Source organism: Oryctolagus cuniculus, chromosome 3, assembly GCF_964237555.1.
Source record: "Oryctolagus cuniculus chromosome 3, mOryCun1.1, whole genome shotgun sequence".
NCBI lineage: Eukaryota > Metazoa > Chordata > Mammalia > Lagomorpha > Leporidae > Oryctolagus > Oryctolagus cuniculus.
In genome coordinates this window covers 158375365-158399889 of record NC_091434.1, presented here as the reverse complement: position 1 = coordinate 158399889, position 24525 = coordinate 158375365, and the positions used below count along the sequence as shown (strand labels likewise).

At 39.9% G+C, this 24525-nt stretch overlaps 1 protein-coding gene and 1 pseudogene across 11 annotated transcripts in view; one reads left to right on the top strand and one right to left on the bottom strand.

Annotated features, from left to right (window-relative positions):
- Positions 1-24525, top strand: part of CADPS2 (calcium dependent secretion activator 2) — a 665654-nt gene that overhangs the window by 604364 nt on the left and 36765 nt on the right. For all 11 annotated transcript variants that reach the window (XM_051849752.2, XM_070071264.1, XM_008258272.4 and 8 more), the window contains 2 exons: positions 14559-14642; positions 14743-14775. In XM_051849752.2, coding sequence (XP_051705712.2) covers positions 14559-14642; positions 14743-14775 — 117 coding nt within the window. The remainder of the gene's footprint in view (positions 1-14558; positions 14643-14742; positions 14776-24525) is intronic.
- Positions 3309-4748, bottom strand: LOC138849136 (heterogeneous nuclear ribonucleoprotein D-like; annotated as a pseudogene).

Below are 24525 nucleotides of genomic sequence, written 5' to 3'. Positions count from 1 at the left end.
GGCATCCAGGGACATTTTATCCAGATGTACCCTCCCCATCAGCACAGCCCTATTGTGGAAGTTGCCTTTTGTGAGAAGTCTGCATAATGGAAGTCATTCAGCTGCGTGTTAGCAGGCAAATGATACAGGGTTAATTAAGCAGCAAGGCAAAAAAGGAAAAAGAAAAAGAAAACCAGTCCAATGAGGACATATTTGGTGCTTGGGGGAGAGCAAGGGGCTGCAAAGAAGACAGATACAATCACATTGCCTCTCTGCATTCATTTCTGGGGAATTAAGCTTAAATATTTTTCTGCATCAAATGTATATGGTTAATTGAAAAAGGTAGTGTATTTGAGTTAAGAAAGGAAAAGATTCTTGAGAGCTCAGCCTTGTCTAGGAAGATTTTCTGTAATATTTAAAATGTTTGTCCTGGGGCCAGCACTGTAGCACAGTAGGTTAAGCCTCCACCTGTAGCACAGGTATCCCATATGAGTACCAGATTAGGTCCCAGCTTCTCTTCTTCCAATCCAGCTCCCTGCTAATGACCAAAGGTGGCCCAAGTACTTATGAACCTGCCACCATGTGGGAGACCAGGATGGAGCTCCTGGCTGTTGGGTTTGACCTGACCCTTCCCTGGCTGTTACAGCCATTTCTTAAGTGAATTAGCAAATGGAAGATCCCTCTCTCTCTCTCTCTCTCTCTCTCTCTGTCTCTCTGTCTCTCCCTCTCTCTTTGTCCCTGTGTCTTTCAAACAAGCAAACAAATCTTTTAAGAATTGTATTTTAAAATTGATTCTAAATGAATCTCTGTAATTATATTTTAAAGCACTTTATTGAGGAATGAGTTACATTAAAATTGTGTGCATATTTGATTTTTACTACTTGATGAGTTTGTAGATAATTATATATACTCAATAAGTATCACCTTTCTCTCTGTCTCTCTGTCTCTCTGTCTCTCTCACTGTCTAACTCTATCTGTCAAATAAAAAAAAAAAAGTATCACTATTTTCTGTGCCATAAATCCATTACTCAGCTCCAGAAATGTCCTCAAGCCTCTTAATCTATTATTAGGGAATGGGGGTAGTGAATAACTACAATATTTATTTATTTATTTATTTGACAAGTAGATTTACAGACAGTGAGACAGAAAAGTCTTCCCTCCATTGGTTCACACCCCAAATGGCCGCTATGGCCGGAGCTGTGCCAATCCAAAGCCAGGAGCCAGGTGCTTCCTCTCGGTCTCCCATGTGGGTGCAGGGGCCCAAGGTACTTGGGCCATCCTCTACTGCTTTCCCAGGCCACAGCAGAGAGCTGGACTGGAAGAGGAGCAATGGGGACTAGAACCGGTGCCCATATAGGATGCTGGCACCACAGGCGGAGAATTAACCGAGTGCGCCATGGCGCCGGCCCCAAATAACTACTTTTAACAGAACATAAAATCTACCTCTTAACAAACAGTACTTGTAACCATAGACATTATGCTATGAGGTAGGCCTCTAGGACTTACTCATCCGACACAACTAAAACATTACCCTTTGATAAATACCTATCCATCTCCTCCTCGTTCCTCCCCAGCAACCAGCATTCTTCTCCTTGCTTCCATCAGTTTGACTATTTTAGATTCTTCAAGTAATTTTTATCACATTGTGTTCAATGTATTGCTTTATTTTATTCCAAGATTTTATTATTTGAAAGAGTGGCAGAGAGAGGGAGAGGCAGAGAAGAGAGGAAACCTTCCATCTACTGGTTCATCCCCAAATGCCCACAACAGCCAGACCAAAACCAGAAAGCAGAAACCAGATCAATCTGGGTCTTCCACATGCGTGACAGAAGCCCAGGTACTTAGGTCATCCACTACTGCCTCCCAGACACATTGGCAGGATGCTAGATAGGAAGCAGAGTAACTGGGATTCCAACCAGCAGTTGGATGTGGGACGAGAGCTTCCTAAGCAGCGGCTAAGCACCAGAGTGCCTGCCCCTGCATGGCTTTTATGAATGAGCAAAATACTCTCCTGGTTCATCTGTGTCATCTCAAATGACAGGATTTCCTTCTATTTTAAGATTGAATAATATTCTTTGGTATGTGTATATCATATTGTCTTGATCCATTTATCCATTGATGGATGTTTAAATTTCTTCTAAACCTTGTCTATTGGGACTGGTGTTAAAATGACATAGGAGTATAGATAATCTCTTTAGGATCCTGACATCATTTCCTTTGGATACATTCCCAGAAGTAGGATTGCTGGATCATATGGTAGGTCTCTTTGATTTGGTGAGGATTTTCCACACTGTTTCTATAATTTACATTCCCATCAGTGTGTACAAGGGTGCCTTTTTCTCCAAATCCATACCAACATTTGTTATGTTTTTATTATTCGATAATAATCATCCTAGCAGGTGTGAGTTGGTATTTCATTATGGTTTTTATTTTATTTTTTAAATATTTACTTATTTATTTGAAAGGCAGAGTTACAGAGAGGCAGAAGCAGAGAGACAAAGAGACAGAGAAGTCTTCCATCTGCTGGTTCACTGCCCACATGGCCGCAGTGGCTGGAACTGTGCCAATCTGAAGTCAGGAGCCAGGAGCTTTTTCTCCCATGTAGGTGCAGGGTCCTAAGTCCTTGGGCCATCTTCTGCTATTTTCCCAGGCCATTACAGAGAGCTACATTGGAAGTGGAGCAGCTGGGACTTGAACCGGCACCCATATGGCATGCTGGCGCTGCAGGTGACAGCTTTACCTGCTAGGCCACAGCACTGGCCTCTAATTGTGGTTTTGATTTACATTTCCCTGAAGATTAGTGATACTGACCACCTTTTCACATAATTATTGACCTTATGTATGCATTCCCTGAAGAAACATCTGTTCAAATAATTTGCTCACTTTTAAATTGGGTTATTTCATTTTTAAGCTAGTGAGTTGTCAGACTTCTTTATATGTTTTAGACATTAGCCCCTTACCAGATATATGGTATGCAGATATTTTCATCCATTCAGTTGGTCTCCTTCTCATCATGTAGATTATTTCCTTTGTTTTTGCATAGGCTTTGTACTTTGATGTAATCCCACATGTTGCTTTTGGTACCCTTCAAGGAATCATTGCCAGAGCCGATGTCAAGAAATAATTTCCCTGTATTTTCTTCGAGAAGTTTCGTGGTTTCCAGTCTTAACTTTGTAACTTTAATCCATTTTTAGTTTCTTTTTTCTGCATCCTCTGAAACAATGATCCAGTTTCATTCTTTGCTTGTGAATAAATTCTTTTCCAAAAACAATTTATTGAAGAGACCATCTTTTTCCCCTGTTATGTACTCTTGGCATCCTTGTCAAAGATAAGTTGATCATAAATATGTGGATTTATTTCTGAGTTCTCTAATCTGTTCCATTTCTCAAAATGACTTCCCTCAGGCCAGTGCAATACTCTTGATTACTATAGCAGGATGCCTTGACATAGCGTTATGTTGGCCACTGTAGTCTGCATATCTCTGTCCATACCCATAGTTCCCATATTTATACCCAGTATAGTCATATCTACCATAGCCACTATAGTTCTCATCTCCACCATAGGCACTATTATAATTTCTGCATCCTTGATCATAATAGTTACAAAACCCTTGGTTCCACTTTTGTCCCTGACCTCAACCACAACATCTAGAACCACCTCATCCACCAGCTATAAAACTTCCTCCTTTTGGTTGTTGCTGTTGCTGCCTATATACCTCTTTGGGTTTTGCAACATTGATTTCACATTTCGCAGAACCAATTTGATGGTATCTGCTATGTAACAGTTTCTTTACTGGCTCTTCACCTGTATATGTGATAAAAATAAAATCCTCTTTTCGTTAATTTTTGTATCCGTGGGTAGTTCAGCATTTTCACTGTCTCTGAAGGCTCCAAAATATTCTTTCATTTGTTCTTCAGAAGGATCTAGGCTCGTTTCACCCACACACAAAAAAAAACTTTTTAGGGAGCTCTTTCCTTTTTAAAGCTTTGGGCTTTTGGGGGTCTATCAGTTTGCCATCCGGTTTCTGTTCTTTCAGTTCCAAAACTTTAACACTAACAACAGAGAAGTCTGTAAAGACTTCTACAGACTTCTACTTCTACAGAGAAGTCTGTAACAGAGAAGTTTGTAAAGCATAAATCCAAATCTTCTTGATCTTCCAGTGACTGGATATGTTTTAACTGTACAGTCTACAACTTCCTCAAATCAAGCCAAATATTCAGTCATGTCATTCTGGATTTTTTTTAAGGCGTATTTATTTGAAAGTTGGAGTTTCAGAAAGAGGGAGGGGGTGAGGAGTTACAGAAAGGAGAGAGATTGATCTTCCATATGCTGGTTCACTTCCAAAATGGCTGCAATGGCTGAGACTGGGCCAGGCCAAAGCCAGGAGCCAGACTTCATCCAGATCTCCCCTGGATGTGGGTGGCAGGGTCCCAAGCACTTGGACCATCTTGCTCTGCTTTCCCTGGTACATTATCAGGGACCTGGGTCAAAACTGAAGCAGCCAAGACTTGAACCGGTGCTCATGTGGGATGCTGATGACACAGGTGGTGGCTCAACCCTCTGTGCCACAACACCTGCCCAGTCAGTTCTTCCTTGCTCATATCCCAGGTCAAGCCTCCAGTGAACATTTTACCATTCGTTATCCTGCTGATTCTTGCTGAGCTTATTTTTAATCTGTTTGAGAATGCCTTTGTGTTACCGTACTTGTTTATGTCCTCCATGGTGGAGGAGCAGTCGACAGGGGAGTGCTGGTACAGGGTATAGGTCATGGCAGCAGTGGCAGTGGAGCACTGTATGGAGCTGTGTTTAAGGTGGCAGCAGTGGAACATGAAGGGAATATTTCAAATGCTCTGAGTTTGGTGGTTGTCTCTTCTGCTTTATTAATTCAGCTGTTGAGGTTCTCTGTTGAATTTTTCCTCTGTTATTGTATTCTTCCACTCTAGAATTTCTGTTTGCTTCCTTTACGTGATCTCTGTCTATTGACTAATCATGTGTTCATGTATTGCTTTCCTGATTTCACATAATTGCTGTGTTCCTGTGGCTCACTGAGCTTCTTTAGGATTATTATTTTGAATTCTTTGCCAGGCAGTTCATAGACTTCCATCTATTGACAGTCCATTGTTTACTTTTGTTTATTATTTATTCTTCCCTCAGTAATGTCATGTTTCCCTGATTCTTCATGATCTCTGTAGGCTTGCATTGGTGTCCACACATTTAAATAAGCCAAAACTTCTTCTGGTCTTCACAGATTGGCTTCAAAAAGTCAGCCTGGCCAGATTCACAGGCCACCTGGCAGGATCTGTTTATAGACCTACTGTGCAGATCCACAGGAAGGCAGGCCCAGGTCTGTGGGCAGGATAAACAGTGATTTTACTCCCTTAAGAAAAGATGAAACATTTTTTAATACCGTGATTCACTAATCTTAGCACACCCAAAAAAAAATCACTGAAGAGCTGTATAATGCAGATTCCTATGCCCTACTCTCTAAATATTGAGTTGGAGTGTGCATGTTTGGTCAACCACTGTGGCAATTTTGATGTAGAGGTCCATGAGCCAGACTTTGAAAAACACTGCTCTGAAGAATCTCCATCCAGACTGACATTAAACTACATTTAAGCCTTGGTATATTCAAAAAGAAAATAGCCTACCAGATAGCATGTTCACATTCTTTTCACCTAAAAAGAAATAATATTATTTTAAAAAGAAAAAATCATTGTCTATTGTGGGACAGCCACTATACATGTAATTTAAATTTCATATGAAAAGAGCATTTTTATCCTGTTTCACAGATTCTCAAAGCAGTTTAGTAAACTGACGAGCTTCACACACATGATGTCAGAGAATCAGGAATCAGAACTCTGAATTTCAGATCCCATTCCTAATCCAGTACACTTACTGATTCTAGATCTCCAAAGAAATCAGCAGAAAGGAATGGTTATAAAAAATAAAATGTGCAACTTCTACAATAACTGTCTTTGCCTTGTCAAAATTTAAGAATCTTAGACATTTTTGTTTTATTTTTTTTTTTTTTGAAAGGTAGGGAGATAGAGGGAAAAAGGAATTGCCCTTGCACTGACTCACACTGCAACTGCTCCACAACGGTCAGATTGTTAGCACAGAACAAAGCCAGGAGCTGGGAACTCAATGCAGGTCTTCAGTGATAAAAATCCAACCAGTTGAGCCGGCACCATGGCTCAATAGGCTAATCCTCCGCCTTGCGGCGCCGGCACACCGGGTTCTAGTCCCGGTCCAGGCACTGGATTCTGTCCCGGTTGCCCCTCTTCCAGTCCAGCTCTCTGCTGTGGCCCAGGAGTGGAGAGGAGGATGGCCCAAGTGCTTGGGCCCTGAACCCACATGGGAGACCAGGAGAAGCACCTGGCTCCTGGCTTCGGATCAGCACAGTGCGCTGGGCACAGCACGCCGGCCGCAGAAGCCATTGGAGGGTGAACCAGTGGTAAAGGAAGACCTTTCTCTCTGTCTCTCTCTCTCTCTCTCTCTCTCACTGTCCACTCTACCTGTCAAAAAAAAAAAAAATCCAACCAGTTGAGCCATCACTGGGGTGAAAGTAGAAACAGGCCTTAAACCCAGGCACTCCTACCTGGAATGTGGGTATCCCAAATAGCAAATGTTGTACCAAACACCCATCTTTCTAGATATTTTTATATATTGGTAATTAAATCAAAGTAAAGTAGATGAATACATTTGGGATTACCTTGTATCCCAAATATTTCTTACCAAATTTTGGTTGCTCTGCCCCTAAAAAGCATATTTATAACATTTAAAGAAATAAAAAGTCTCACCTTCTATGTTCCCTCTTTAATTTCTCCTCAGTAGCCTCTTATTGTCTCATGTGTTTTCACAAATAATGAGAGTGAGGTAGGGCTCTCAATCACAAACAGCACTCAGTACTGTGTCCCTACTGTGTATCTTGTATCTTACTTATCTTGTAAAGGCCTTAGACTTCCCTCACTTCTCTTTTGAACTCATTCTACAAGTTTCTAACTTTCACACTTCCAGATTTAACTAAATGTTTATGAGTACCAACTCTGTACATGAGAGGCAATGTTCAATAATGGTTATAAACCTAACCATGGTTATGTTCAAGTTCTGATTCCAACGTTAGTGTCTGACCTTGAGCAAGTTACTTAAACTAGCTCTCTGAGACTCAGTTTACTCAGCAATAAAGTAAGAGTAATAGTAGTATAGAGGTAATTTAAAAAGTTAGTAGGGGCTGGCACCGTGGCACAGTAGGTTAATGGTTAATCCTCTACCTGCAGCGCCAGCATCCTATATAGGCACTGGTTCTAGTCTCGGCTGCTCCTCTTCCAATCCAGCTCTCTGCTATGGCCTAGGAAAGCAGTAGAAGATGTTCCAAGTCCTTGGGCCCCTACACCCACATGGGAGACCAGGAAGAAAAACCTGGCTCCTGGCTTCAGATCAGCACAGCTCCAGCCATTGTGACTATTTAGGGGATAAACCAATGGAAGGAAGATCTTTCTCTCTGCCTCTCCTTCTCCCTGTATAACTCTACCTCTCAAATAAATAAATAAATAAATAAATCTTTTTAAAAAAAAAGTTAGTGGAAGAATGGAATTAAAAGATGTTTGTTTTGTTTCTAAAAAATATTTGAAATCCATTCATAATTTTTGCATATATGCATTTTCACAAACTTTCTGAAGACCCACTCATGTAAAATGTTCGAAGTTTTTGCAACAAAATAAACTATCCTTTAATTCTATTTTCCAGAAACTACTTGAAGTACCCTTGTCTTTATTAGTATTAGTGAATATTAAATAAAGTTAATGTAGGTATGATCATAAAACAGGGGCCAACACATTGAAAATACTTAAGTACTAGTTGATGATGATGCTATTGCTACTCTTGGTGGTGTTATTAGCTGCAGATTTCCATTTCCAGGTGCCTTCTGCACATTCCACAGGCTCAGTTTCTATAAAAACACTTGTATCATCTCCACCCCGAGTGCTCCTTGTTTGCATTTGCTGTCTCTAATAGCAGAACTCATCCCTCATTGTAAAACCTCTTCAGCTTAGTATGGTCACTGCCTTCCAAGAATCCTTTCTCAAGCTCATCACACAGGAGAACACCAGGGCCCACTGAATCAGTATCCTAAACACTCCCTTTTCTGCCCCACTCCATTCTCACTGACACTACTCCCACCTCTGGGCATTAGTTCTCGATTTAAATCCAGTTCTCTCAGCCACCACTTCTCGATTTAAATCCCTGCATCAGTGATCTGTGTCATGTCCCTCCACCCCCAGCAAAATGCTTCATTCCATGGTCCATGTTATGAATAGAACAGAGTTCATTCATAGCTGTTCACCCTACAGCCAGGTATCTTTCCAAAATACAAACTTAGCCCTTTGCCAATGTACCATATGTTGTAGGTATTTCCTACTACCTGTTCCACTAAGTTATGCCCCCAGTGCACCTTGCACTTGAGTTTTGTTGGCATCTCATGAGACAAGATTGCTAACACATTTGGGGAACACTTGGTTACTTAAGGCTCATGCTAATGCTATGCTTTCCTCCCTGGAAGGCATCTCACTCTCTTAGTCACATTTAACTCTCCCTCCTTCTGTATCTTGGGTTTGTATTTCCTCTGGCACTTGCCTTGTGATTACGTGTGTCTCTGAAACCCTTGAGAACAAGAACATTGTTCTTTTCATCTGTTATGCTTTGTACTCATCATATAATTAACATTCAGTGAGTGTTTGCTGAATGAGTGACACTAAGAGAAAATGAAAATAAATCTGAAGCACTCTATAGAAATTTATTCTGCCATCAGTACTTGCATTCTATTCTCTCCATAATGTGGACCAAGGAATAAAGCACTTTGACAGAGTATATGTATGGATCTGGCATTGTGGTGCAGTGGGTTAAGCTGCTGACTACAGTGACAGCAATGAGCACTGGTTCTCAGGTCTTAGCTGTTGCTCTACTTCCTATCAAACTCCCTGTTAATGTGCCTGGAAAAGCTATGGAAGATGGCCCAAATGCTTGTGCCCCTGCCAATGTGGGAGATTAGCTCCTGGCCTTTGCAGCTACTTGGGGAGTAAACCAGCAGATGGAAAATCTCTCTCTCCATCTCCCTCTCCCTCTCCCTCTCTCTCTCCCTCTACCTCTCCCTTTCCCTCTCTAAACCTCTGTCTTTCAAATAAATAAATAAGTCTTTAAAAATATAAAGATTATATGACGTGACCATGTCCTTTGATGCAAATGGACAATAGTTCTTTTAAAAAAAAGAATGCTGGAATTCGTGGGCATTGCATTATAGAGGGGCAGGATGCATCTTTGTGCAAGCAGTATGCTCAGTACTGGGGATCAAGTGCTGAGCAAAACAGTCACTTTATATCAAATCTGATTAAATTAGCAGAAGGCCTTGCAAAAGAGCTGGACTTTGGTCCCATATCCTCATGTTATCAACTGGGTCTCGAACAACTCATTTTCCTCATTTAAAAAAATGGCATTGGATGAAAAAAAATTCTTCAACCTTTTCTCAGTCTAAAACAAAAATCCTGTTGGGGGCTCGCACTTTTGGTCCTGAGGCTTTAGAATCCCATCGTACACAGAATTCTGGAAATGAAAGAGAATCCCAGGTCACTTACTTAGAGGGTTTTCAAACATTTTTATAGTGTTTATGAGATACATCTTTATATAAAGTTGTGCATGAAATATATTCAGTATCTTCAGATATATCTTAGCATTGCAAAATAAACACCAAACAAAGCAAAGCTGCTCCTTTTGAAAAGGGGAAAGAGACCTAGAGCCCACATGTGTGATATTATTTCCCAAACCAGGCCTGATTGCCAGAGTCCAAGCCCACTGCTTACAGACACAGAAACAGAGATCCAAGGCCATGTGATAGGAGCCAGTAGTCGTGACTTCACCCTGGAGGTCCCTCAACTTTCCAGGACATCATAGAGAACTCAGCAATGCCAGAGAGGAAAAGATGTAGCTTTCCGTCCTCCAGTAGCTTTGTGTCCCCACTTCATCCAGGTTGTACTGATCAGCCTGTGCATCTCTCCTTAGATATTGTTTCACACCAGTACATAGGTGCTATGGACCACCGTAGGCAGGTAGGTTGGTATGGGACAACTACAAGTTGGTGAAAGTGGAATTCATTGCATGGGATGATGAAGATGGAATAGAAAGCGTAAGAGCTGGTCAGGGCAGATGGTCAACAGAGCCAGTGAGAAGTGACCATCTTCACAATGGGCTCCTCTAACAAGCAGTTCAATCAATTCTGGGCATGAAATAAATGATTATCAGAATAATGTTTAACTTCTAGACTCTCAACTATTCCCAGAAGGGATTTAGGGAAGGACAGACACTTTCTCACTAAATAAATATATAGATATTTGTCAGCTATCCATATTCCTTCTGATTATCTATATTTCCCTTAAATTTCTCTTAAGAATAAAATGGAGCAATAGCACTTCTAACTACCTGGATGATGGAATTAAAATATCTCCCTAATTCGGCCCTGTGAAATTAACTTGATCATATTTCTTTGTTTGGATCAGAATGCATCTGTTCAAATCAAAGTGTGTGTTCCAAAAGGATAACAGACACTAATAGAAACAGAGCAGAATACAGTAGGTCTCTATATTTTTGGGCTGGAAGGAGGGAGTAATCAGGAAAGGAATGATAAAAGAAGACAGTGTAGAGAATGCTGTTTTGCCCATTTTCTTAGATACTGCAGAACAAGGTATGTTATGAATAAACACATGCTGCCAAAGACCATTCTTCCTTCATAGAGAAGAACATGAACTAAAAAGACCTTTTAGGAGTTGGTTGGAACAAAGCTTCAAGGAAGGAGTGGATTCACCCACAGGAGAAAGAAGGCTGGCAAGAGACCATTGCACTGTAACATAGCATAAACATTCTGATTGAGGAAGGAAACCCTGTTTTCTTCCAGTTCATGATACTCTGGTTGCATGTGGGTTTTTAACAATACTATTCAATCCCAGTCTAAGCAAGCAAAACATCAGTTAACAGTTATCCCTAGTCTCACTCCTCCCACAGAAGAAACCCAGTCATTCATCATCAGTCTTATTATGGATGGCTGTCATTTAACTTGTCATGTAAATGATGCAAATATCCCTTGTATTTCATAAAATGTCTCAGCAAAAAAGGAGAGAACTGTGTCTTGAACCCATCAGTCTATAGCTGGAATCTTCCTGTCACTTCTTAGAATATATGGTTTTATCTAACATATGAGTCTTATATCCTGTTAAAATTCCACAGGAAACTTAAACCAATGCGCCTTGTGGCACTCTTAGTATTTTGTTGCACCAGTCATTTCAGAGTGCTTTCTTTCATCTTTAATTTCCTTAAGAGGATGCATCATGAGGCAAAGTCGGTAATTACCCAGACTCTAGGTGTTAAATATTATTCAAACAAACCCAGTAAATGGCATCCACAATAAAGAGCAGGGAAACAAAGAGATTACAGTGTTTCATTCCAACCAGACACTCTCAGGAGAACAGAGAGCACAAGGCAAACCCCCAAGTATTTATATACTCCCTGAGCTGTACAGAGCAAGTTCACAGGAAGCAGTTAAAGACCCAGCACCGAAACCCAGCACTTAACTCGGTGTCTTTGGAATCTTGCTGTTTTGTGCAATTAAAAACCAGATGGAAAATAGATCACTATCAGTGGAGCCTGATTTTAATAGAGTTTGGTTTCTATCACATGTACCTCAACAAAAACCTCAGAAAGAAAACCTTTCTGTAGGAAGTGCACAGCGCAGCTGGTCGGTCCCAAAGGTACAGTCAGTGCTCACCACCACATAAGCACAGTGTCCCTGCTGTCCCATGCCTCCCCAAGGACCTTTTGGGAGAGGAGAGAACCCAAGGATAGAGGTGCCTCACTTTTGTGGAATTGCAGGCAAAGAATACCGTGGCCTGGCTGCAGCAGACCCCAAGTCCACACTGAGGACTTCACAAGGACATACTCCATGCTGCTGCCTACTCTAAAGAGGAAACCCACCAGAGGGGCTGCCAGGTGCGGTAGTGGAAGGCATTTCTGCCCTAACGGGATGCTCCCCAAGTGTGTGATCTACTCTGTTTCCACTATTCTGCAGCTCAGGTCCCATGCCACTTCACAAATGAGGCTCACCTCCATCCCCCAGCCATTCTTTCTTCCCAGGTTCAGTTACACTGTTTGCCCCTCTGCACGGGCCCATAACACTTCTGCCTGGTGTCATACCCAGCTGTGTTTATGTCTGTCTCTCCCATCTCTCCGCTTAGTCTGTATGCTCCTGGAGGAAAAGGTCTAAGAATCATATTTTTGCATTTCCAATCTTAGGTGCTAAGTCACAATAATGATAACAGAATGGCATTTAGTAAGCACTTCTCATATGCTGCGTCATTTCGTGGTACACCTCAATCTTTACAACAGTGGTACAGCATGAAGGTGGAAAATGTCAGCTCTGGAACCAGACTGCCTTCCTGCTCTGCTGGCCATGAAACAGGCAGGACTCCAGCAGTCTCCTGACAGACAGATTCAGCTCAGATCTACCTCTGTAGATGCTCCGTAGATTTAATTGAATTAGACACAGCGGCTGAGAACCAAACTCATCTACTCTTCTCTGTCACTAAGCAGTCCTAAGTCTATCCTCATTCACTTGTGATTTAGGTTTTTAGACATGTAATAGTGGATAGCGATTTAAGTAATTATACCAGTAATATTACTCATTTGCCTTTCTATAGCAGTTTGCCATTTTCACCTCCACTGATCTTCATACCATCCTTATAAGGTGGGCAGGATATCTATCATTTTCCCCCCTCAGTGATGAGTGTTCTGAAGGGAGAAAAGCAGCATGGCTTGAGTTATCTCATGGCCAGACAGTGGCAAAGCAGCATCCTGAACCCAGATCTTCTATAACCATCCACAGGATTCTTGCCTCAAGCTTGCCTCGTCCCTCAGTATCATTCACATATATGCATAAACGCTCAAGAAAGCACAGAGAATGGGGTACTGTCCTAGAGCTTTCAGTGGTTCAGCTTGTCTGGTAACCATAGCAATTGTTGCAAATGAGCCAGCACACCCTGGCTGTCAAGCTTGTGTTACAGGGGATGGACATTTTCCACTGAGAAGCCATTAAGTTTGGAATTCCCTTCCCCTGGTCTGCCACAGCCCTACAGTATTGTCTGCTGGGTCTTGAAGACCACACTAAGTTGAGTTAAGCAGTCATGATTGGTAACAAATCTTAATGGAAAGGAAGAAAGTGCTAAATTGACTTTGACTTTTGAGCAGTTTATATTTTTTTTGCTATGTGTATCCCTTAGGATAACTACACAGCCATATATAATTCTCATTCTTTAAAAATAAGATTGTAGTCAACAGTTTGCACAGTTTTGTTTCTGTGTTCTTACATCATGTGGCAAGTGATGTGATGGAGAACCCTATAGGGAAGCTTCTGTTTCTTTTGCGTAAACTATTTTGCAGTAATTGATCAGCCATAGAGAAAATATGATCTCCTGTGCACTCACAGTGAGTTCTCTGGTCACCAGAGACCAATAAGCCGCGTCCCTGGAACTATTACCACTTTGTTGAAGAAGCTGCTATGTGAACAAAAACCAGCCTTTGTTAATTTCCCTTTTCGTATTTAAAAAACCTTGTCGGTATTTTCCCTTTGGGAGTGTATAATTTGTCAATAGTGTGTATTATTTTAGTTCTAAAGAGGAAAGATGTAGGGTGGTTTATCCTTATTAGTATCTCTTATTCATTGATCTCCATGACTCTCAAGAAAGTGAGCTTCTCCACATTTATGTTTGTATTCTATTACAGTGTAGTTGTCTTTGTTTTCGTTTTACAGAAATATAAACTTTTAGACAAGTAACACACTTTTAAGACTGATATTTAAAATCCGTACCCTCTCCCTCCCCAACCACAACACACTCACTTAACTGGTGGAGGAATTCAGGCCTGAGAACTACAGGTTTGGACTGGGTCCTCCCTGACAGAGCTGGGATATGAATCTTCATTTTAGTGCTCCTTCCATTGTACCCTACAGTACCTGTACATGTTTTAGCTCCCCAACTGCTAGGTCTGGAAGCTGAATGGTTCTTACAACTGCTTGGTAAATGCTTGTTAAATAATATGGTTCCAATATTGCAAGAGCCCGTAAGTTTAACCTCCATTTCATTGTGTGCTCTGTTTTATTCCACCTCCTATGTAGAATAGGCAGAAGAGCTTGCCAGGGACAGGGTAGTAAAGTAATATATGAGAGAAAGGAATTTGATTAAACTTAACCGTCATTGTTTCTCAGCAGCTTTCTTGCAGTTGAAAAATGTTTTCAAGAATAGTTGCATTAACCTGAAGTTATGTATTAATGGTTTAAATTATCTCATATGTGTTTCCAACAGTGGGAAAGGACTTGAGAGTTTATGTTCAGAATGAGAGAATAGACAGTGTAAGTTAGTTTGACCTCAGCTGTCAATGTCATTGTGGATTTCTGTGCCATGGGAAAAATTGGTTCAGGAATTGTTTGCCCTGTTACGAGTTTGCATGCACAATCACACTCTAAATACTCACTATCAACTGTATTACAGTTTGTTTCAGTGTTGGAAGGGGTGTTGTCTAAGTTGTCAAGATATGATGAAGGCACCTTCTTTTCGTCTATCCTGTCATTCACTGTAAGTATTTGAGTGAGTTCTCTTCTGCTATCTTTTATCATAGTACTAATGCAGCAATTATAATAATTCTCGAAATTTCTTCCTTTCTTTCCTACTTAAGGTGAAAGCAGCTGCAAAATATGTTGATGTCCCAGTGAGTATTTTTTAATCTGTTTTATCAAACTATATAAAATATTTACTGGTCGCTGCATGTTTATTTCAGATCTTTAAACCAATGTCATCCCCTCAGGGATAATATATTTTCGTTAAGCAAGCACAAACCCTCATAACAAGGCTTGGCAAGGTTATCTCAGTATACTTTTTCCATCATAACTTGGGAGCTGTTATGGAGGTTAACTCATCATGAGAACATGAAACCAGAGTTGCAGAGGGAAGTTATAACACCCTAGGTTGAGATGGAAAATGCCTTACACTCTTTATAAAAAACAAATGCCTGCTCTTCCTTCCCTTTGTATGAAAGCCATAGCAATTTCTTATGAGAGTTAGAAATACATGGGTATCTCAGAGTTCATGAGGTGGGAATGAAGGGCAGAGAGATGGAGAAAGGTTGATTAATGCGTGTAAAGTTGTAGTTATATCAGAGTAAGAAGTTCTAGTGTTCTGTTGCACGATAGACAGATAATGGTAATTTACTGTATATTTTCAGAAACAACTAGAAGAAAGGGCTTTGAATGTTTTATTTATAAAGAATGTTAAATATTTGAGGTGATAAATGTATTTACCCTGATTGGACATTACAGTATATTCATATATAGAAATAGCACATGTACCCTATAAATACAATCTTTTATATATCACTTAACAATAAAATTTAAGATAAGCTCATTTTGTTGAAAAAAATTTGAAATATATGCATACAAGAGGCCGTCACGAAGTTCATGAAAATATGTATTATAAAACAACTATGCATAGGTTTAAAACCTTTTTTGCACCAAAATAAACTTACTTTTTTATTTTTATTTATTGACAAACAGTTTTTGTACATATTTGTGGGGTACAATGTAATATTTCGATACATGCATACATTTTAATCATAATATTCAGGTAATTATCATCTATCGCTTCATAATTCAAGATTTCTTTCTAGTGTGAACATTTAGAAGTCTTTCTTCTAGCTATTTAGAAAGTACAGTATGTTATTGTTAACTATTATTACCCTACTGTGCAGTAGGATTGTCTTTATAATAAAAGAACTTTTTAATTCAATTAAAATAAATCTTTCTGAGGTTTGACTTATGTATATGTGTGTGTGTGTGTGTGTGTGTATGGAGTTAACTTTGGAGAGGAACCCAAGAAGGGCGCATCTTTTGCAGGCACTTAAACATTAGATGATGTCCTCCACTTAATACATTAAAACAAGGTAAATCTTTGTGACCAAGTTTTAGTATTGACTCTCATAATCCAACTCTTTGAGGAGAGAGGTCCTGCATAGGAAGTTAGTGCACAGTGACTCCTATTGTTACTCTAACAATTAACACTCTTAAGTATGACATCAGTGATTATCCGAGGCTCTTGACGTGAGCTACCTAGGCTATAGAAGCCTTTTTTTCTTTTTTTTAAGTTTTTATCATACATTATTTTCTCTGCGTAAGCTATTTTTTAAGCTTTTATTTAATGAATGCAAATTTCATAGGTACAACTTTAGGAATATATTGGTTCTTCCTCCATATCCGCCCTCCCACCCCTACTCCCTCTCCCATCCCATTCTTCATTAAAATTCATTCTTAATTAACTTTATATGCAGAAGACCAACTCTATACTAAGTGAAGATTTCAACAGTTTGCACCCGCACACACACATACATACAATGTGAAAAGTACTGTTTGAGAACAAGTTTTGCAGTTAATTCTCATAATACAGTTCATTGAGGACAGAGATCCTACATGGGAAGTAAATGCACAGTGACTTCTGTTGTTAATTTAACAATTAACACTCTTAGTTATGACGTCAATGATCACCTAAGGCTCTTGCCATGAGCTGCCAATGCTATGGAAGCCTTTTGTGTCCACAAACTCCATCAGTATTTAGACAAGGCCATAAGCAGAGTGGGGGTTGTCTCCTCCCTTCAGAGAAAAGTACATCCTTCTTTTTTTTTTAACTTTTATTTAATGAATATAAATTTCCAAAGTACAGCTTATGGATTACAATGGCTTCCCCCCCATAACGTGCCCCCCACCCGCAACCCTCCCCTTTCCCACTCCCTCTCCCCTTCCAATCACATCAAGATTCATTTTCGAGCCAGCGCCGCGGCTCACTAGGCTAATCCTCCGCCTAGCGGCGCCGGCACACCGGGTTCTAGTCCCGGTCGGGGCGCTGGATTCTGTCCCGGTTGCCCCTCTTCCAGGCCAGCTCTCTGCTGTGGCCAGGGAGTTCAGTGGAGGATGGCCCAGGTGCTTGGGCCCTGCACCCCATGGGAGACCAGGAAAAGCACCTGGCTCCTGGCTCCTGCCATCGGATCAGCGCGGTCCGCCAGCCGCAGCGCGCTGGCCGCGGCGGCCATTGGAGGGTGAACCAACGGCAAAGGAAGACCTTTCTCTCTGTCTCTCTCTCTCACTGTCCACTCTGCCTGTCAAAAAAAAAAAAAAGATTCATTTTCGATTCTCTTTATATACAGAAGATCAGTTTAGCATACATTAAGATTTCAACAGTTTGCTCCCACACTGAAGCATAAAGTGAAAAATAATAGATGATTTTTTAAATGATGATGAAATCAGATCAGACCTATTGTCAAGTACATCCTTCTTTGATGACCATTTCTTTTTGCTGAGTTCTCACCCACAAAAGTCCTTCATGTGGGACACTTTTTGCCACAGTTAAATTTACTTTTAATTCAATTTCTCCATGAACTTTTTGAAAGTATCCTTGTAGCAATTAGGAGGAACCAATAAATCAAAGAATTCGTTTTCTAAATATAAAGTGAGACCCTGATCAATAAGGCCTTGTGATATTCTGCAGTTCAGGAATAAAATTTGAACATTTAACTTTTAAACTATGGAATGAAATAAAATTTTACTTTGCTGCAACAAATAAGTAAATAAACAAGTATAAAAGTGTTATTAAATCAGTAGTCACTCATTTTAACATTTTATCTTCCAAAGACGTGATGGGAAATAATTCAAAACCCATAAATTTGTTCTAAGATTAAGATGACATGAGTGGAAATCATGAAGTACACATAGTATATATAATCAACAAATTAGTGCAGCACTAATCACATTTATTTTTGCTCTAAATTCTATTATCACAATATCAAGGCCTAACGCATTTTGCTTAGTCATGTTTTAAGCTTAAGTATCAAATTTCAAAAATATTAGAGCACAGTGAAAAAACTTAAAATGTGAAACTAGATGGACTGGCAGTCATCTTTCCATGACTGAAGCACATCACATCTCTAGTTCATGTTAAAGAAGTTTAGCAATTTGAGTGCTGAAAAGCTTTGTATGTTAGTTGTAGGTGGCTCTTAGTTTTAGAATGCATAACTAAATTTCGTTCCCAGCTTTATTGCTTTTGTGGGTATAAATGGACATTTTAAATTAAAAGGCCCTGGATTTTCTTGTTTTTGCATAGGGTTTCTTGGAACCAGGGCATTTTATTTTATAAATGACTCACTGAGGAGTTTTTGCACACTCTTTGTCTTACCTAGAACTAGAGAATCAATACTGGGCAATAAGTAGAACTAATGTCCTGTACAGGGCTTTCCACAAGGCAGCATTGCAAAAGAACAAAAGGGAGAATTATGGGGAAGGTTTCATATTTGATATCTTAGAAAGGGGTAAGTCATCATGGATACATCTAAAATTTGTTGGACTTCCTAAAACACGCAGTCATTCATGTTCTTAGGGCTTTTAAAGTTCTTCATTTGACCCTGCAGTAGATCTACTACACCATGTAGAATTTCAGAGTTTTTATCAAGACAAGGAAGTGGCTCATTCCCAGTTAGGAAGTCCCCTCCCTTATTATCTCCTGCAAGATTTAGTTGAGCTGTGTTCAATTATTTCAGTGACTGCAGCCTCACCATAAGGCAGCCTACTTTCAGTGTAATGAATTGAAATTCTGTACCTCTGTGAATTCTTCCCATTAATCATTCTTCTAATACTTCTTCTGTATAACAGCCCTTCAAATATGGGATGACAATTGCCATGTCTCCTATTCCCAAGAGGTATTGCATCTATACATAGGCATGTGTTGTTTGCAGAACTCTCATTTTCTAGGTTAGACATCATCAACTTCTTCACTAGACCCACTAATTAAATGCTTATTTAACACATGCTAAGCACCAGGCCCTGGCATACATGCTGAAAATGTACATTTTTTGCCTCAGGTTCTTCACAGTCTAGGAACAAGATGGGAAAACAGGTGTGTCATCATGGATACTGCTAGAGAAGTCATACCCAGACTCCTCGTCCTACCAGTCACTCTCTTAGCTGACTTCCAGCTGCCAATGTCACTACTCAATCAAGTTACACCCCACCACCCTCGAGCACAGCACTGTACATAGTCTACCCATGGCATATTACTAAGAGATGAGTTTCTCCATCATATCTAGACTTCACACTTCTATTATGGCTGGCTGTACATATTAACTTTAAATGCTAGAGATCCTATTGGCTGTTACTCTTCTTTATATACAGACTCCAGCTAATAAGTCTCTCTGGAAAAAAACTCTTAATGTCTCATGAGAACAAAAATGAACTCAAATGAGATCTACATGTAAAATGCAAAACATAAAAGTTCTAGAGGGAAATGTAAGAGAAAATATATATGACCTTGGATTTGGTGATGAGTTTTTAGATACAAAACAAGACAACATGACTCCTGAAAAAAAAATGATAAATTGAACCTAAAAATTGATAATTGTGCTGCTTTGCTCTGTTGAGAGAATGAAAGAATAAGTCTCAAATGAGAATAAAATATTTTCAAAATGTGTATTTGATAAGGACTTGTATCCAAAATGTTCATGGAACTTTTGATACTCAACAATAAGAAAGCAGACCACCCAGTTTTTAAAATGGGTGAATGATCTGAATGAGTACAGCAGCAAAGAAACACAGATATCAAACAAGTGTATGAAATGATGTGTGGTATTACTTGTCATTAGGGAAATGTAAATTAAGACAATAATGATATACCACTGTGTACCTGTTAGAACTGTTAAAAAAATCTGCTAACAGCAAAATGTTTAAAATAAAAGAAAGCAGTAGGAACTGTTACTCATTTCTGGTAGAAATGCAGAATGGTACAACTGCTTTGGAAGACTTGTAGTTTCTTAGAAAACTAAGCATGTCTTATGTGCAACCAACCAGTCATAATCCTTAGTATTTATCCAACTGATTTGAAAACATATGTCCATACCAAAGCCTACATTCAAATGTTCACAGTGTCTTTATTCATAATCAAAACTGGAGCCAACCAAAAATATCCTTCAGAAGGTAACTAGATAAAACAGGCAATAGTACATCCATACAATGGAATATTATTGTTCAGAAAAACAAAAACAAAGAACAATGAACTGTCAGGTCATATGAAGACACAGGTGGATCTAAAATGAATATTGCCAGCTTTTGAAAAGACTTCATGCTGTCTGATCCTACTTGTATCCTTCTATAAAAGCAAAACTATAAAGATTGTAAATGTATTAGTGATTGCCATGAGACCACATTTGGGGAAGGCTGAACAGGTGAAGTGTGGGGGCTTTCTTGGGGCAATAAAACTGTGCTATATTATGCAATCAAGTATCCCCTCTTCCCCCAGAGCAGAAAGTACTGTATCATCAATGTAGTCTGTCCATGGCACATTACTAAGTGGTGAGTTTCTCCCTGGGATCTGGACTGTAATGGTAGATACATGGCACTGCATCTTTAAAGAACCTAACGCTATAGCAAAGATATGTGAAATAATTGAGGTTCTTTAAGTGTGGGCTGTACACAGTGACTTCCTTCCACACAGTTTAGGATGAAAGGCAGGTAGGTAGTAGAGTGACTGCAACAGCCTGACAAATGCTGCCTCACCCAGTTGATCAAGGTCAACACCAACAGAGTTTGTTAATATTTTCCCTTGATGTGGTGTGACAAAATGGCAATTTACCTCTGTGGTCTTCCTCCAAAAAATCTTTAGCTCCAGTCTAATCATGAGAAAACTCTTACACATCTCATTAAAAGGTATGCCACAGATGGTTAAGGGTACTCAACTTGTCAGGGTCCTCAAAACCAAAGGAAGTCTGAGAAACTCATACAACCAAGAGGAGTCCATGGAGACACAATAACTAAATGTAGTGTGGTCTCCTAAATAAGATCAAGGAACACAACAAAATCATTAGGAAAAGACTGAGGAAATCTGAATCAAGTGTGGACATGAATTAATATTGCATTATATGTTCATTAATTGTAACAAATGTACCGTACATAATGTAAGATGATAATAATAGGAGGAATTGGCTGTGGAGTATATATGTAACTCTACCATCCCCTCATTTTTTCTGTAAGTATAAGATTATTCAAAAATAAATTGTTTATTTTAAAAGTAAGCACTGGAGCCGGTGCTGTGGCATAGTGGGCCAACCCTCGACCAGTGGCACCAGCATCCTATATGGGATTGAATTGAATATGAATTGACTGTTCCTCTTCTGGTCCAGCACTCGGCTATGGCCTGGGAAAGCAGTAGAGGACAGCCCAAGTGCTTGGGCCCCTGCACCCATGTGGGAGACCTGGAAGAAGCTCCTGGCTCCTGGCTTAGGATAGGCCCAGCTCCGGCCTTTACAGCCATTTCAGGAGTGAACCAGTGGATGGAAAACCCTTCTCTCTGTCTCTCCTTCTCTCTATAATTCTACCTCTCATATAAATAAAATCTTTAAAAATTTTTTTTAAGTGAGCACTGGTCTAGGACTTAAAAGAGCTGAGCTGTAATTCCTTTTATACAGCTATACTCTCACATTAACTGTATGGCCTTGGGCATTACTTCACTTAAGTGGCTTCATTTTGCCACTTAATGGGTGAAGAAATTATACTGCATGAATCCTTCTAACTATGACAGTGTTCACATTAGCTTTGCAACCAGGAATACTAGGACAAAGCCAAAAACTCAGTAGGATTAGAGCATTAAACACAAAAGAAATACATGCTGGCTACCTATAATTTAGGTAAGATGTATTTGATAGGCATATATGTTCAGGGAGCGGGGTGGTTATTTAAAATGACAAATCAGGTAATGGAATGTGCAGAGGCTGCACAACAGAGGGATTCAGCAGGCTGAGGAACCAGACTACTTATCTGTGAAACTTTGCTTACTGTCATTGTGACCTTGAACACTGGTTTCTTGGCCTATACAATAGACACATCTTGTGTGACTTCCTGTGAGTGTGTACTTTTCAGGGTTACTGGAGTAACTATCATCTATCCATACTGTTATTATGGATTACAGTAAAAACTAGTGTCCAGATTCTAGAAAATAGACATTGCTTTCTACACTATAGCAATCACATCTGTATTGTGGAAAAATCACACAATTCTCTTAAGAATGACACATTTGGGGCAGGCATTGTAATGCAGCAGGTCAAGTTGCCATTTGGAGCCCTAGCTGTTCAGCTTCCTATCTAGCCTCTTGCTAATGCACCTAGTGGGCAGCAGATGATGGCCCAACTACCTGGGTTCCTGCCACCCACATGGGAGGCCCAGATGGAGTGCTGCGCTCCTAGCTTCAGCCTGACCCAGGCCTGGCTGTTGTGGGCACCTGGGAAGTGAACCAATGAATAAAGGATTCTCCCTCCCTCCCTCTCTCCCTTCCTTCCTTCCTCTTCCACTCTCCCCCCTCCTCCCTTCCCCATGCCTTTCAAGTAGATGCAAATAATAAACATTTAAAAACAATGATACATTCCTTTTACTTCCCCCTATAGGGCTCAGCCAGGATACTTAAAGTGATCTGGAAATAATGGCTTATTAGGAGGTGAAAAGAAGGAAATCTGACTGTTTCCCCAGAAGAAGGGAAAATATCTAAGACAAAAGATAGCATTCTTCAATATGTGCGCAGTTACCATTTAAAGAATATATACTCTCAATCCATATCAATAAAGTGAGTAAAAGTAGGAACGAAGACTAAAAATGAATGGGAGGCAGAATTGAAATCAGTGTATGGAAAGACATTGTTTGAAAAATTAAAGTTGTTTACAAAGGTGACATAGTAGAAGCTGTGCCGCTGTTAGCCAGATGTGATAGGATTTCTGCAGTATGTAGGAAATTGGAAATTGGACCAGATATAAAAATACCTTTCCAACTTTGCTTCTGGAAATTTGTTCTTTAGGTCTTATTAGTTAAAGAGCATTTTGGTGTGTGTGTGAGAGAGAGAGAGACAGAGAAAGAGAGAAGGGAGAAAGAGGAAAGAAAGGAAGGAGAGAGATGCCTGTTGAAAAGCTCTTGTTCACATTATCACACACACTGTATACAATCTCTGAGCTACACACTGAGGTAATTCAGTGAAACAAACCTGGAGGACGTGGCAAGGATTTAAATGGCCAAGAAAAAAGAACAGTGAGGAAGAAGAGACTGTCGCCCATTCACTGGCTTCCTCATTGCTGGTGCCTGACCTCGTTGTCTATCCTACAAAGAGTGTGGAGATGGCTTTTCTTTCTCTCCCTTAGTAGTTCTCTCAAGTATACTCTCTTCTTCATGATACTTGTCTGAGATTTCCAGCATTTCAGATCCCCAGGATGTGGCTGAAATCCAGCTCACTGCTGTACTGACTTGAGTTCAAGTCCCACCTCTCCCCTTACTGGCTGTGTGACCAGTGGGCTTCCGTTTTCCCACCTGTGCAATTAGGGTAACAGTAAAATCCACGTACTGGTTCCCCCATGAGCTTTTATGTAGATTGGGTGAGCAAAGGGATGTGCAGGTGCTTTGTAAACATAAAGCACCATTGAAATAAATGGGATTGTTGGTCCTTCTGCCTGTACCTTGTTTCCTGCTCCCAAGCGTTCCTCTGCAGTTTCCATCCCCACTTCAGAATGTGACCAGCTTCCACAGGATGGGGAATTTGAGATATTGTTTCATTCACTTTCCTTTGATTTTAGAATAGCAAGCACCTCGCATATATCAAATACTAACTTCTACAGTTGTAATCCAGTGACACTGCTATATACCCTCCTTCCATCACTTGCTTGCTTCTGATAATTGTTTACGACTTGGATGAGGCCACCTGAATACACAGTACTTTATGTCGGAATGAGAGCTAGGCAGAACCTGGGGAGTGAACTCCTGCTCACTGGACATAGTCACCTGGAGAGGGATTGCACACCAGACCAGACTAAGGATCACCATTATAGGCATACGGGAGCCTGGGCACTGTGCTTACTACGAATACTTTTGAAAAGTTTGGGAACATTTTACTGAAATAGAAATATAGAAATTGATGTATAAATGTCAAAGTAATGAAGGATATGTTAAATAGTGAAAGAAAAATAATTGATACTTGGATTAAATAATCTTTGTAGAATCAAGTCCTGTGTTCCCTAATGATGAGTAATAAGTTATTACTGAATCCTAAATGCCAGAGCTGAGATATGTAACACATTCCTACCACAAAATCAAACTTATATGACATTCTATTGACTTATTTCTTACAAGATACACTTTTTCTTCCAATGGTAATGAATGGCCAGATGCAAGTATTTCATTTTTGAAGCATGTAGGTGATTGTACATAAACATGTCACAGCTCCACTCCTTATTGTTCCTTCAAAGCAAGCTTCTCTATGTTACGAGAAATGCACTTTTAAATTAAGTCAATTACATTGTAGTTTCTAATTAATCTTTGAGACTGGAATAGTATATTTCAAAACGTGTCTCCTTGTTAAACAGACACCATGACAGTGTTTGTGTAGTGTATTGTTAACCTCC